Source organism: Carassius carassius, chromosome 47, assembly GCF_963082965.1.
Source record: "Carassius carassius chromosome 47, fCarCar2.1, whole genome shotgun sequence".
Lineage (NCBI taxonomy): Eukaryota > Metazoa > Chordata > Actinopteri > Cypriniformes > Cyprinidae > Carassius > Carassius carassius.
Genome location: NC_081801.1, coordinates 17164722 through 17181691, shown reverse-complemented (window position 1 = coordinate 17181691; position 16970 = coordinate 17164722). Strand labels below are relative to the sequence as shown.

Below are 16970 nucleotides of genomic sequence, written 5' to 3'. Positions count from 1 at the left end.
TTCCTCAAAATAGAAACGTGCCAACAATGCACCCGAACATACCTCTTTTTCAGACCAGCACGCCCTTGGACGCACAAATGGGCACAAATGCATTTGCTATTTAAACAATGCAGCACATGGTGGAAAAATTAGAACTGCATCAGGGTGAAACTAGCAAAAACACTTGCGTCACGACTTGCAACTGATGTATGATAGGGCCCATTGTTTCAGAAATGCAAACAATTAAATATTGAAATTTATACTTAATTTGGATAGGATAGGATAGGATAGGATAGGATAGGTACTTTCATTGTACTTCTGCATCATTTTTCCTTATCCTGAGGACCACATAAGTAAAAAGCAGCTAATCTTACACCACTCTCCACCATAAGTATTAGACATTTAATTTAAAATTTTACAGCATAAATCTATATTATATAATAATAAACAACTAATTTAGAACATCTATACTTTTTTTATATATATTTATAGGCCTACTATTAATTTGGTTTTACTAAAATATTATGTGTTACAGATTATTAGTATCAAGAAAAGTAATTATAATGGGAAATATTCTTACAATTGCAAGAATTAATGTGTGACAAACTGCTAAATACTGTATCCTATATGATGATGTGATGATTCAGGTGCTGGCTTGCTGGGGCTTTGAATAGATATTTGCAATGTTGCACTGCCTTTAACATCCTCCCTTCGCTCTTTCTCTCTCTGTCTTCTTTTTTGTGAAGGCATTTCTGTGCGTGTGTGTGTCTACAAATTGTGCCAACAACAGCAAATTTGATCTGATCAGGATTAGACATTCTAATTCTAAGAACATTAATATTTTGAGCAAGTTTAGAAGGTTTACAAGTTTGCCTTTAGAAGGCAGAGTCATTACAGACAAAAATAAAAACAAACAATCAACTAATTACTAATTCAGTGGATCAACCACTGATTAATGTAGATTGTACAGCAATTACCTGGTAATGCAATGATCTTTGGGAACTGTGGTCTCCACTCTCCAGAGAGCAGCACACATATTGTGAATGATGCTGCAGAGAGGCGGGAAACACAGAGTGGATTAGCGGAATCATCGGATCTTTAGCGGAGCGGTAATAGACAGCTTTGAGCTGGGGTGATGGAGGATTGGTGAGAAGGGCCCCTCAGCTGATGAGGGCAAGGGGGCAGTGGCTCCATCCACCGGGCCACCCCACTGTGCACAGCCCTGAGTTTCACCCAAGACCATGGTAGTCCTACAGCTAGACCAGCACTATTCCAGCACTTAACTTTAACAAACCAGCTGAAACCAGCATGGAAATTAATGGTAGTCTAAAGTCTTTTCAACAGGGTAGTCGTCCAGATATAAAGTCTACTAATTGGTAAATTAAAGGGGTCATATGATGCAATTTAAATTTTTGCTTCCTTTTTGGAGTGTTACAAGCTCTTGGTGCATAAAGAAGTTCTGTAAAGTTGCAAAAGACAAAAGTCTCAAATCCAAAGAGACATTCTTTATAAAAGTTAAGAAGACGCTGTGTGTTTAGTTTAGTGTATTTGAAATCGAAACTACTTTGTTTGAGTGTTTACTCAAACAAAGTAAACACTGTTTACTTTGATTAAAAGCTGCAAATGGATCATCATTCCGCTGACTCTTCATTACAGTCATCATGTATAGGGTTAGTGCAACTGAAGTGATTGAGGTTGTTGCTAAAATTCATGGGGTCTGATATAATTTTTATAATCATTATTCAAATTGGAATACATCATAAGAGGGTGTTCAGAGATTCAAAGAAAGAAAGAAAAAATAAAAACAATACAAATGAATGAATGAATGAATGAATGAATGATGACCCATATTTGACATTAGTTAGAATTTTTATTAGTTTTTTATGATAGATTTGGTCTTGTGTTTCTCTTCAGAAACACTATAAAGAAAGTAAATATTTTCCAGATCATGTTTCACGTTTATGGTATTCTTCTTCTTTTTTCTTTTTTTTTACAATATAAATTGGTGTTTATACATGGAAATATATAGCTTCCTTTGTTTAAGAGAGTCTCTCAAAAGGACAATAGGTCCTGTTTGTAATTCGCAACTAGTTAATGCAGACCCAACACTGACTAGTGGCAGAACTAATGGTCCATGGAACTCAAGCATTCATGTTTCTGTGTGTTCTGTGTGTTTTTGCGTGGGCTCATATTCCTTTGTGCTGACTTGAGTCATGACTTCGTTCAGGATACTCAAGCTTGTCTAAGCAGATGGAACTTCATTCATCCTGCAAGCAACATAGATTTTAGTCAGTGTATTTGTAATAGAGGAAGAAGATGTTGCATTCATAGCCAACCAAAATTTGTGCCACATTCATAACCATGTCTTTATTTTATCCATGTAAAACATGTTTCAGGTTTAACATGTTTAACATTTCAGGTGTTCCTGTAGCTCAAGTGGTAGAGCATTGTGTTAGCAAGCAAGCAAGCACAAGGTTGGGGGTTCAATTCCCCGGGAACACATGATAGGTAAAAATTGATCGTCTGAATGCACTGTAAGTCGCTTTGGATAAAAGTGTCTGCTAAATGCATAAATTTTATTTAATTTAATTTAACATCAATGTGACATTGTATTTACTGAAATCAGTGTAGCTTGGAGTTTAAGGAACTTTCCTGTTTGTTTTACATTTCAAGATGTGTATCTTTCAGTTTAATTTACTTTACACATCTAATTTTTCTGATTATTTTTCCAGTCACATCTGCCAGCACTTATTTATTAAAAAAAAGAAACAGTGTCTCTAAATTGCATTTATACAAAAAAGAAAAAAGAAAAGAAAAGAAAAGAAAAAAAACATGTCAGAAGAGTCAGGCCAAGCTTCCACTGCCCTATTCAAAGAGGATTTCTCCAGTTGTTAACAGATCTGAATGACTTTGATTTCATTTTCAAAGCAAAGGTTCTACTTGAAAGCTTCTTAAATATTCGGTTTTTATTTTATCCGTTTTTGGAGCTTTTCATAATGACTCCATTTCCTGAATACAAATAACACTTGTGGGCCTGATACGTCAAAAATGACAAGCCCAGCACTCATTGATTCGAATAATTATGATAATTGGCAAGAGTTATTGACTGCTCAGCCTTCATCATTATTCTATACAGCATTGTTCCTTGCAGGCAGTCATTGGAAACCCCAGCTACAGATGAAATGGCAGTGATTTCAGGTCATGGGATTACTAGGAGCAGACGTGGTCTCTCGGAATGGCAAGCAGAACACAAGATGCTTGTTTGTAACTTTCTCTTTATAGCCCTTCAGTACATTTGGTAACCTTTTGCACAATGCTGTTGAAATACGATGAATGTGGAATTAATTTGGGTGTCAGCTGACATTATGATACTCATTTGACTGTAACAATGAGAGTATAGTAGTGTAGTAGTGCTACTTTACTTTACCTTAATCTACACAAGCTACAAAAAAAAAAAAAAACGGCATATTATATTTTATATACATGTAAGGGCCAATATGTTTATATAAATAAAATACAATTTGAAAAAATCCAATCATTTATCAATTAAACATCATTAATCTTTTTTTTTTATGATGTAAACACAATAAACGTGTTTTAATACATTTCATTTATGGTGACAGTATTAAATGTGAACAGGTAAATTTATATTAAATACAATAAAAACATACCTAGGATACAGTCGAGTAAAAATTTTGCCTATAGGTACTGCAATCTGTGAATCAGTGTTGGTATTTTGTTCATTTAGATGAACTGTCTAAATGTGTATTCACTAGAAAGAATCTGAATTAAAACTGAAACAATACTACAAACTAAAACTTTAAGATACAGCATACAGTATTATTATTAGAATTTTTTTTTTTTTTGCAAAAGATTCAAACATTTACAAGTTTTTTGACAGTACCAGAAGAATCATATGTCATTTGCAATAAAGAGGTTTGGATGAATCTCAATTAGGGTGAATATATCAAGCTTTTACAGGTAAATTTATATGAAATATAACAAAAACATCTAATATACAGTCGATTAGAATTTTAGCCTACAATAATCTGTGAATCAGAGTTGTTGTGCTGGACTTTAAACTTTGGTTTCAACAAGGACTTTTATTTTTATACTTATTTTGGGGTTTTCCTTAGTTTTCCAATGATTTCCTGTTTTAAAGAGGAAGTAGGCCATATTCCTTCAGTGGTTTAGTTGTGCAAGGTACTCCATGTGGTTGCAGACATCCATCTTCATCTTGTTTATCAAAGCCCTTTGAAATTCAATATATGTAAGTGACTCTTTGATTTTGTTAAGTGAGCATTGAGTTCTTTATTCTTGTGCTATGCAATGTAGAATTTAATTCAGCATGTTTGTTACCATTTTCTACTCAAGTTTGCAAAGTATTAATCTATGCTGTTGATTCAACTGTATTGTTGTTGGTTCTTTGCCTTGTGTGTTTGAGAATGCTCATTTATTTAATGATTTATCTATTTTTGTGAAATTCATGTTTGTGTATTTTTATCTTTGTAGTTTCACACTTTTCATGATTAAACTTCATAAAGTGCACCTTTGTGGAGTTTATTGTGGAAGTGTTTAGCGGCTGGATAACTGGATACATTAAAACAGTGAGGCCAGTGACAGTGAAAAGATAAGCAGCAAATTGGAAAGATGGAGGGGATGCCTGTCTAACAACTGCATCTATTAGAGAGATAAAGGAATATCTCTGTTTGTTAGTCTGCACAAAGATCATGTCTTCGAGAGAATCTAAATCATCACTGTGCCATCGCATGCACAAAGAAAGTGATGATGCTTGCTCAAGTTCTCAAGCTTCCACCTCATCAAGAAGCTCTACGGCCAGTTTAGCTGTCACGAAAGCTAGTGCGAGGGCAGAAGCAGCCAAGGCAAGAGCGGCTCATGCAAAGAAAGAAATTGAGATTAAAGTGCAACACTAGAGGCACTGAAGGAAGAGAAAGAAAAAGATGCGGCCATAGCAGACGCAGAAATTCTAGCAGCAGCCTTCACAGAAGTAGTTTCTACAGTGCCGTAACTTACAGTGTAGTCGTAACTTACAGTGTAGTCCTGAGCATATGTTAGACACTTACAGCCTGGCCAAATTCATTGCACACAGTCAGTTGGTAACTTCTGGACTGAATTCTTTTGATGATAAACCTGTAAATTGTTGGGCTTGGCGATCATCTTTCAAAGGTACTATTGCAGACCTTGACCTTAAGCCAGAGGAAGAGATGGATCTGCTCATCAAATATCTCGGTAGAGAATCATCTGAACAGGTACGAAGACTAAAATCAGTTAATATTAGGCACCCTTTTGAAGGTCTACAAATAGCTTGGGAGAGGCTAGAGGAAATGTATGGTTCATCAGAGGCAATTGAAAGAGCTCTCTTCTCTAAATTCGAAAGCTTCCCTAAGATATCAGGTAAATATCTATATAGGCTGCGTGATCTTGGAGACCTGCTTGCAGAGCTGGAGGCAGCCAAGCTGGATGGCTATCTTCCTGGGCTGTCTTATCTTGACACCTCTCATGGAGTGAGCCCGATTGTAGGAAAACTCCCTTATAATATCCAAGAAAAATGGATATCATATGGATCGAAGTACAAGAGAGAACATTTTGTGGCCTTCCCACCATTTTCTGTGTTTGCTGACTTTATTCGTTCAGAAGCTAAAACAAGAACGGATCCCAGCTTTGCCATTTTTCCTTCAGCGCCACAACAAGAAAATCGAGATAGATCAGATAAATTCAGGCAAGCTTCTATAGCTGTTCATAAAACCCAAGTCAACATGTCTGAAACAAGAAATGCTACGGACAGGATACGGACTGTTGATCCTCAATGATATTGTCTCATCCATTACAAGCCACATCCATTAAAAAGATGCAGAGGCTTTAGAGCAAAAAGTCTTGAAGATCGCAAACAGTTTCTTAAGGAACATTCAGTATGCTTCAGGTGCTGCTCTTCTATAGAACATATGGCAAAAAACTGCAAAGCTGAAATCCACTACACTGAATGTGATAGTGATCGTCATGTGTCCGCTTCATCTTCCTACACTGCTAGAGTGCAATCAGATTCCTAACATTCGTTCTGAAATTTCTACCCTAGATGCAGCGCGTCATTTCAATCACCTCAGGGATATTGCTGATGAAATAACAGCCCTAGATCCAGATGCTAACATCCTCCTCCTCCTTGGTAGGGACCTCATTAGGGTCCACAAGGTCCGTCAACAGATTGATGGTCCACACAATGCTCCATTTGCTCAAAAGTTAGATCTGGGATGGGTAGTTATTGGAGACGTGTGTCTTGGAGGTGCTCATCGACCTGTTCATGTAGATGTTTTTAAGACCTCCATACTTGAAAGTGGCCGCCCCAGCTTCTTCTGGCCCTGTGAAAGTCAGTTCCATATAAAAGACCAGTATGGCACCAAGCCTCGGTTTCAAGATCATCTTACATCAAAAGGTGTAGGTGCTTTAGCAACATGTGCAAGCGAGAAGCTAGGCCAATCAATCTTTGTTCGTACATCTAGAGATCACAAGCTTGCACTGTCAGTGGACAATGATAGGTTTCTACGCTTAATGGACAAAGAGTTCTATCAGGATGAATCCAATGGCTGGGTGGCTCCTTTGCCATTTCAAGTTCCCAGAAGAAGGCTTCCAAATAACAGAGAGTATGCTTACAACCGTCTATCCTCACTTCGTCATACTTTGGCAAACACCCTCAGATGAAAGCCCATTTTCTTGAGTTTATGGACATGTTCTCTAATGGACATGCAGAAATTGCTCCCCCACTCAGGAAAGACCAAGAGTGCTGGTATCTGAGACAATCAAGACAATGACCCTGGTAAAGAAATAGTGGAATACAGAATGTGTGTACATGTGTTTGGCAATCGTCCCTCTCCTGCTGTTGCCATATATGGTTTGCATAGAGCGGCCAAAGAGGAAGAAAAGAACTTCGACAGAAATCCTTCCCCAATGAAACCACAGCAATTAGTGCTCTGAAGCAAACTCAAGACATGCTTGCAGTAGCAAACCTCAGGCTACATAAATAATCTCTAATCGACCTGCAGTGATTGAGGCATTTCACCCTGAAGATCGGGCTGTGGATATCAGAGATGTTGACCTCCTCTTTAAAGATACTCCAGTCCAGCGTAGCCTAGGAGTGTCATGGAACTTGGCATCAGATATATTAACTTTCCAAGCTATTGACGATAAGAAGCCATTCACACGGCGAGGTGTACTGTCAACCGTAAACAGCTTATATGATCCATGTGGTTTCATTGCTCCTGTTACCATCAAAGGTAGGCTGTTGCTTCGGGAACTCTCAATGCAGGCTGAAGACTGGGATTCTCCATTACCAGATGACATAAAGCCAAAATGGATCAGATGGAGGAACTCCTTACAAAATTTGCAAGATCTAAAGATACCACGAACTTACTCATCTTTTCCTACTTCTGAGGTTCAGACAAGGGAATTGTGTATATTTGCAGATGCATCTGTGAAAGCTTTTGCAGCTGTAGCTTATCTGCGATCCACATCTCGAAATGACCAAGCAGATACTGGCTTTGTGTTTGGAAAGACAAAGTTGGCACCACGGCCAAATCTGACTGTTCCGAGATTGGAACTCTGTGCAGCAGTTCTAGCAGTTGAGATCGCAGATATGGTTGTAGAAGAAATAGGCTTGCAGTTCAATAGTATCCAGTTCTACACAGATAATAAGGTTGTTCTTGGATATATTCATAATTGAACAAAACGCTTTTATGTGTATGTGAACAACAGAATCCAATGAATTCTTCAGTCATCTACTCCTAGCCAATGGAACTTTGTTCCATCAGATGTCAATCCTGCAGACCATGGGTCTAGATCTGTATCAGCTGATTGTCTCAGTAGTACAACTTGGCTTACAGGGCCAGATTTCCTTTTGAAATCTCCAACCTTAAACGCCTTGCTTCTAGAGGATTATGACCTTGTTGATCTTGAAGTAGATCCAGAAATCCGACAAGTGATTTCATGTCTAACTGAAGTGCCTAATCAGTTCCTGACTCCTGAGCGTTTTGAAAGCTTCTCCAGCTTGAGTAAGCTAATCAGAACTATTGCTCGTTTAAGCCACATCTCCCAGTCATTCAGCAAATGAGCCAAGATGTAGTGGATGGCATCTCTGTAGTAAAAGTCCTACAAATGAAGAGTTTGAAAAAGCCATGATTGTTATTCTAAAGAGCGTTCAAAATGTAGCCCATCCAGAAGTGATATACATTACATACATTTACATTTATTCACTTAGCTGATGCTTTTATCCAAAGCGACTTACAATTGCCACATGTCGCACACCTCTGGAGCAACTAGGGGTTAAGTGTCTTGCTCAGGGACACATTGGTGTCTCACAGTGGATTCGAACCCGGGTCTCTCACACCAAAGACATGTGTCTTATCCACTGCGCTAGCACCACCCCGATATAAAAGCAGGATGCAATCTCTCACCTAAAAGTAGTATTAGGAAACTTCATCCTATTCTGGATGACAAAGGTCTTCTGCGTGTTGGAGGCCGTATTGCTCAGGCAGGTCTTGAGAAGGAAGAATGCAATCCTGTGATCATTCCTGGGAAACATCACGTAGCAACTTTGCTTGTTCGACACTACCATCAAGCAGTAAAGCATCAAGGAAAGCATTTTACTGAGGGAGCAATACGAGCAGCAGGGTATTGGCTGATGAGTGCCAAAAGATGCATTGGAAGTCTACTTAAGTGTGTGACATGTAGAAAGCTTCGTCGTCCTACAGAGCTCAAACAGATGGCAGATTTGCCCGCAGAAAGACTTCAAGTGGCTCCACCTTTCACATATGTAGGAGTCGATGTATTTGGACCTTGGCAGGTTGTTTCTCGCTGCACCAGAGGAGGCTGCTCCAATTCCAAAGATGGGCAGTCATTTTCTCTTGTATTTGCACAAGAGCAGTGCACATTGAAGTTGTAGAGACATTGAGCTCAAGCGGATTCATTAATGCTCTGAGATGTTTTTTTGCAATAAGGGGACCTGCTAAGCAGATACGCTCTGATTGTGGCACAAACTTTACTGGAGCAGTGCAGGAGCTCAAGATGAAGAAAGAAACTTCAGGCTCTGATCTTCAGAAGTATCTACAACAACATGCTTGTAGATGGATATTCAATCCTCCCCATGCGTCACATATGGGAGGTGCTTGAGAAAGAATGGTGGGTATAGCCCGACGTATTCTTGACTGTATGTTGCTTGAAAGAAAGTCCCTGCATCTCACACGACGTTCTTGTAACCCTTATGGCTGAAGTTTCTGCCATCATTAATGCACGCCCTCTCGTGCCAGTATCTTCAGATCCTGAAGTTCCTTAAATACTCACTCCTGCTATTCTGTTGACCCAGAAAACCTGTTCGATCCCTCCCCCTTTTGGTGAATTTACAGATAAAGATCTTTTCAAGGCTGAGTGGAAAAGAGTTCAAAATCTTGCAGAAACATTTTGGACAAGATGGCGTCGTGAGTATCTTACCCCTCTACAGAGTAGGCAGAAGTGGCAAGACAAGAGGCCTTGTCTCAAGGAAGGAGACATTGTGTTGATGAAGGATAGCCAAGCAGAGAGAAATCAGTGGCCTATGGCTGTCATTGCAAAAACACTACCTAGTCAAGATAGTCTTGTGAGGAAAGTGGAGCTGAAATTTATCAGAGAAAGGCATGCAGAAAAACTTTGTTCGCCCTATATCAGAAGTGGTTCTGCTTTACTCCCCCTAAGATATTGGAGTACAAAAAAAACTAAAGTGAGGTCTTTACATACCCCAGGCGGGGAGTGTGCCTGACTTTAAACTTCGGTTTCAACAAGGACTTTTATTTTGATTATTATTTTTGGGTTTTCCTTAGTTTTCCAATGATTTCCTGTTTTAAAGAGGAAGTAGGCCATATTCCTTCAGTGGTTTAGTTGTGCAAGGTACTCCATGTGGTTGCAGACATCCATCTTCATCTTGTTTATCAAAGCCCTTTGAAATGCAATATCTGTAAGTGACTGTTTGATTTTAAGTGAGCATTGAGTTCTTTATTCTTGTGCTATGCAATGTAGCATTTAATTCAGCATGTTTGTTACCTTTTTCTACTCAAGTTTGCAAAGTATTAATCTATGCTGTTGATTCAACTGTATTGTTGTTGGTTCTTTGCCTTGTTTGAGAATGCTCATTTATTTAATGATTTATCTATTTTTGTGAAATTCATGTGTGTGTATTTTTCTCTTTGTAGTTTCACACTTTTCATGATTAAACTTCATAAATTGCACCTTTGTGGAGTTTGTGGAAGTGTTTAGCAGCTGGATAACTGGATCCATTAAAACAGTGAGGCCAGTGACAGTTGTGAATCTGTACTTTCAGAATAGATGAACAATTTAACAACCGTATTCACTAGAAAGAATCTGACCATTACAATAAAATAAAAAATAGTACAAAAAAATATATAAAATACAATAAAAATAGTATAAAAAAAAATATAAAATAAAATTTTTCTTTTTCCCCCCACAATATTCAACCATATACAAGTTTTTTTTATCAGTGTCCGGAGAATCTGTTATCTGGAATCTGTAAATCAGTTTTGTGATTCTATTAATTTATAAACCATCTAAGTAAATGTATTCACTAATAATCAGATTTTGCAACAATATGAGAAAGTGTAACATTTAGGATGAAACAGTTTACTGGAATTAATCAGACTTTCCAACACTGTATATGAAAGTGAAGACGTTTAGGGAAATGTGTTTGTTTATCGCCTCAAATAAGCATATCATTTGATAAAGCTCCTTACTTGCAAAGGTAAACATTGTGAAAATGAGGAAAATACCTGGACTACTGTTACCATGCTGGAAAATATAATTTATTAACAACACTGTTTGTAGCTACAGTACATAGGTGCTCCTCATAGTCAGTGCTGATTCTCCTTAAAAATAATTTTAATTCTAAGCTAATAAACCTTTTCCATGACTCTGGACTTTTGTGTTGATGTCCTGGTAATTGCCTTAGTCCTTGTTTCCAGTACAAGAGGTACATTCACAGGTCACCTTGACTTACTAGTCCTTGTTTTTCAAAGACTAATTTGACTCTAATTTGTGGAAAACTCCAATATGAGTGACACAGACCAGCTTTGGTTTTTCCACTAGTTCATTTCTAGTAATATGTGCTTCTAAAGAAACAGTGTGATGAATGGAAAGTGCAAAACAGATGTCTATTGCACAAACAAAGCCCATGACCAATATTTATGTAAATTTGTCAGGTTTGAGATAATACACATTGTAAGATGATTGTATATCTTGCTCTAAATTGTAGTTTTTATAGAATTTGTCTAGGATTTCATACATTTATTTGTTTAGCTGATTTTCTATTGCAGCATTTACACTAATAAATGATTGTGGTTTTGGCAGTAAACATTACAGATTTTTATGGTGCATTTGTTTGACTTCCCATTTGGTTTATTTATCAGGGTGTCTGTGCTTGTTTAGGAAGACATTTATAAAATTCTATTTTATTATTAAATTAAACGAGAAGTTTATGAGAATATGTAAGCTGCTTTGCCTCTTCAAAAACTAGGAACATTCATTAAGATCCCTTGATTCGGAGCTATATTAATAAACTGTAATGACATATGTTAGACTGCGAGTGTTATACTTTGTAAAAAGACTGCACATTAACAATTCTGTTGGTGAGCCTGAAAATAAATAATTGTTTCTTCTATCTAATTTGTTTTCACACAAAAGGTTGGATATTTTATGGGTTAACAACACAAAAATGTTGGATCTTTGTAGAAGGTAGACTGGTAGAATAATGGTTAGGAATCAAGGCTGTTTTTCTCGTTTATTTTCTCTTCAGGGATTAAAAAATTCTTGAATAAAACTAACAAGTTTAAAGATGAATCACAACAGTGAAAAGTTTGTGTATGATCCGGTCATTGAACTTCCATTTATTCACCACCAGAGGTCATCATCATCATCCACAACACAGACTCTCACACTATACAGCACACCCTGGACTACATTTCCAGTACTCCATTGCACCAATCACATTCACCTGATAACAATCACACCATGCACAATCACACCAAGCACCTGAGAACAATCACAAACACACAGCACAATCATCAGACACACTTTATAAGCATTGGACACGGCCGAGTATTGTATTGTTCTGCACATATCCCTCTCAGTTGCGATTCCAAGCCATTCCGTGTTTGTTTTCATAGTCTTGTTTTATAGTTTTCATACTCTTGTTTCAGTTTTTAGTTTTCATTGTCTTGTTTCATTTTCTAGTTTTCATAGTCTTATCTTAGTTTCTAGTTCATAGTTTAGTCTTTTTTCTTGCCTTGCCCTAGTGTTTTGACCCTTTGCTGTGGATACTGGTATCCCCTCTTGCTTAGCCCTCTGTATTGTAATCATACATGTATTATAATCATAATTTGTAATCATAATCACCTTGTATCATTCATCACCTTGGAAAGAAACATTAAGTTCTCTCAAAACAAACAGACTGAAGTAAGCAAGCACATAGCAATGACTTAAAAAATGTTTTGGACACAATACCAAGTAACAAGTATTATGTAAATACCATGGTAAATAAATATGATAGGCTAATTGTACTTTTTAGTATCACTGAATTTGTACAGTAATGTTTTATGCCTGACATCCGTTTTAGTTCTCTCTCAGTTCACGCTGTCCCTCGCTTGAGCAGTTTTGGCACAGACAGTGCCAGAGAGACATGCCTCAGCGGCATGCAGTCTGAACATGAAGGCTTTTGGAGTTGAGAAAGTGTCTGTGCTGTGTATTAGATGACAAGAGAGAGAGAAACTGCTGAATGAACTGAGAAACCTACTGCAACTGTTTTTGTTTATCATTGTGCAGCTATTTTCAAATTAAGTATGGGCTGAAAAATGACCTTAATTTACAGTATGTAAAATATACAGTTTGCAATTTAGTTTTCATGGCTCATTTAAATTTGTCATCTTCATGATGTTGCATTTTAACGAGACATATCATACTGTTTTTATTATTTAATATTTTTCCCCTCTATGATCAGCTTCTGGTTCGGAAATTTACCGTATTTTTTTATATTACTCAAAAGTTTGTTTCATCATGATTTGGCCTCTTTAAATGTTATTTAATCATGTGTGCACATGTTTTGCAGGTTCTCCTCTGGGTTTCCATGCTGGATTGGAGTATTTACCCCACCATGTTAAGAAGAAAATAAAGAGCAACTCGAGAACACGCAGAGATACATATGAAGATGAGATCTTTAACATAGAGGTTCTGTTGGGTGTGGACTGCTCTGTAGTGGTGTTTCATGGCAGAGAGCACATCCAGAAGTACCTCCTGACCCTCATGAACATTGTAAGTTTTCCAAACCCCATTAGAAAGATTTTAAGCTTGAGGTGGATGCTAATGGTTATGGTACTGAGATGACCTTCATAGTCTATTATCATATGCACGTCATATGCATTATATCGTAACACACAAATCGTAAATGTTTTCCATACTCTTAAAAAAAATACAGGTTCTTTATTGGCTTCTATGATTCCATGCAGAACCTTTATCCATGGAACCTCTGCATTGCACAAAAGGTTCTGGAAAAAGGGTTATTATAATGTTCTTAACACATAAAAGTGCCAGAAAGAAGGTTTTTGTAGCAATGCAATAGAAAATGCAACAGGTTCACCAAAGAACCTTACTGTGAACAGTTCTTAAAAATACTATTTTCTTCCGTTTTAATAATCTGAATAAACAATTCCATTTTAAAGAACCTTTTGTGCAATGGTTTATGTGGATATAAAAGGTTTTTCATGGAACAATAAATGTGAATCAAGAATCCTTATTTTTAAGAGTGTATGAAAACAAACTTCACAGGAAAAAAAATTTGGGAACCCAAAATGTTTTTATATTTCATAGATGCTAAACCCCCCTTTTGTAACTTTAACTTTAAGATTGTTGGGAAAGTGTCCTCCTACTCTAAGTTACACTGTATAAAAGAAGTTAACTAAATGTAATTTGCTAAATGTTAGCTAAATGACCAGTAATTTTTACCTCAGGAACCTATTGGTTTTCTGTCTAATATAAACAAATCAACATTTATCCAGAAGATCTCCCTCAACATCACAATTCAGACAGCGCTATGGTTATTTACAATAAATAATTGATTTTAACAGACATTTACACAAATGACTTTAAAGTCAAACTGAAAATTAGCATTACTTGTGTATGTTAGGGCTTGACGCTTGGAAGGAAAGATGACGCACTGAAAGATTGATGTACTTGAGTTCCTTAAAAAGACCGGACTCACAATGATCTTGCTGTCAAACCCGCACAACAAAACATTTTATGCCTTTCCCTCCGTTTTTCTTATTCATTTTTGACTAATTTTTGCCAGAAAAAAAAAAAAAAAAATCCTTCCCCAATGCTGAGCGATGTCCCATGGTCTACTTGAAAATATGTAATACTTTAAATGCATTGCTGTGATGGTAACAAACCTCATAATTAACATTAATAATAAACTAGAGGTTTGGTTGTTTTTTTTTGGGGGGGGGGGGTAGCTAACATTATACAGTACATATAAGCTTTATACAAGTTTGCATGAAGCACAAATAAAGCTACTGAAGAGAAATGCTTACTCTAATATTCATTTTATTGCACCTTGTGGCGATTTGACATTTTGAAATGAAACAACACTCAAAATGAATTTGTGTAGCTAGAGCAGTTGTCATTCTTATAGTTATATGTGACATGTAAGTGACTATAAGGTCTTACAACTTTCACAGTTCACTTTTGTCTGCACGGTGGTCCTGCTGCTAAGCAGAAGACAAGCTCAGATGGAAGACCTTGCTGCATTATTAATTTAGTCCTAATGATTTTCTGGCACTTTGGCCTCTTATACGTTAATTAGCTACCTGCCAGCTATAAGCAGAGATCTAGACTAATAAAATACTGACAGGGTCTTGGAGAGGGCCAGTGCTAATGAGAGACTCGCTGCTAAGGTGATTAGTATGGTGTGTGTGTTTATGTGTGGGGGAGAGAAGAGAATAAAAATGAGAGTATGTGCTGATAATAGTCATTTATGTGCCAGGTTACAGAGCTGTCAATACTGAGTGAATGGTTTCAGGTGGGAATCGTGTTGCCTGGCACTGTTTCTTAGAGACTAATATTTCAAATGTTTCCACGCTTAGCAACAATGGTAAATGAACTACTACTTTAACAACAGGGAGGTGTCTATTTGTTCTGTTATTATAAATATGTTACAATTATATATATATATATATATATATTTAAATAATATCAAATTAAATATTGCATTTAACTTAAAAATACAGTTTGGTTACTCTAAAATGCATAAGGATGTTTTTTTTTTTTATTTAGTTGTTAATGTTTTATTTTACCGTCCAATTCTCACTATTAACTAGTTGCTTATTAGCATGCACATTACCAACATATATTACTTATTTATCTGTTTATTAGTACTTCTTAGTACTCTGTGAAGCTGCTTTGCAATGATTTGTAATGTGAAAAGAACATGATTCAATTCATGTTTATACCAGAAAACATGAATTGAATTGAACTTATAAAGCATACGTATATTAATGCCTTATTCTGCATGACCATATTCTACGACCCGAATTCCGGAAAAGTTGGGACGTTTTTTAAATTTTAATAAAATGAAAACTAAAGGTATTTCAAATCACATGAGCCAATATTTTATTCACAATAGAACATAGATAATGTAGCAAATGTTTAAACTGAGAAATTCTACACTTTTATCCACTTAATTAGCTCATTTAAAATTTAATGCCTGCTACAGGTCTCAAAAAAGTTGGCACGGGGGCAACAAATGGTTAAAGCAAGCAGTTTTGAAAAGATTCAGCTGGGAGAACATCTAGTGATTAATAAAGTTAATTGATATCAGGTCTGTAACATGATTAGCTATAAAAGCTTTGTCTTAGAGAAGCAGAGTCTCTCAGAAGTAAAGATGGGCAGAGGCTCTCCAATCTGTGAAAGACTGCGTAAAAAAATTGTGGAAAACTTTAAAAACAATGTTCCTCAACGTCAAATTGCAAAGGCTTTGCAAATCTCATCATCTACAGTGCATAACATCATCAAAAGATTCAGAGAAACTGGAGAAATCTCTGTGCGTAAGGGACAAGGCCGGAGACCTTTATTGGATGCCTGTGGTCTTCGGGCTCTCAGACGACACTGCATCACTCATCGGCATGATTGTGTCAATGACATTACTAAATGGGCCCAGGAATACTTTCAGAAACCACTGTCGGTAAACACAATCCGCCGTGCCATCAGCAGATGCCAACTAAAGCTCTATCATGCAAAAAGGAAGCCATATGTGAACATGGTCCAGAAGCGCCGTCGTGTCCTGTGGGCCAAGGCTCATTTAAAATGGACTATTTCAAAGTGGAATAGTGTTTTATGGTCAGACGAGTCCAAATTTGACATTCTTGTTGGAAATCACGGACGCCGTGTCCTCCGGGCTAAAGAGGAGGGAGACCTTCCAGCATGTTATCAGCGTTCAGTTCAAAAGCCAGCATCTCTGATGGTATGGGGGTGCATAAGTGCATACGGTATGGGCAGCTTGCATGTTTTGGAAGGCTCTGTGAATGCTGAAAGGTATATAAAGGTTTTAGAGCAACATATGCTTCCCTCCAAACAACGTCTATTTCAGGGAAGGCCTTGTTTATTTCAGCAGGACAATGCAAAACCACATACTGCAGCTATAACAACAGCATGGCTTCGTCGTAGAAGAGTCCGGGTGCTAACCTGGCCTGCCTGCAGTCCAGATCTTTCACCTATAGAGAACATTTGGCGCATCATTAAACGAAAAATACGTCAAAGACGACCACGAACTCTTCAGCAGCTGGAAATCTATATAAGGCAAGAATGGGACCAAATTCCAACAGCAAAACTCCAGCAATTCATAGCCTCAATGCCCAGACGTCTTCAAACTGTTTTGAAAAGAAAAGGAGATGCTACAC

General features: G+C 37.2%; 1 protein-coding gene across 1 annotated transcript in view; it reads left to right on the top strand.

Moving 5' to 3' along the window:
* Positions 1 to 16970, top strand: part of LOC132130515 (A disintegrin and metalloproteinase with thrombospondin motifs 2-like) — an 89155-nt gene that overhangs the window by 46669 nt on the left and 25516 nt on the right. The window contains exon 4 of the mRNA XM_059542234.1: positions 13130 to 13332. Coding sequence (XP_059398217.1) covers positions 13130 to 13332 — 203 coding nt within the window. The remainder of the gene's footprint in view (positions 1 to 13129; positions 13333 to 16970) is intronic.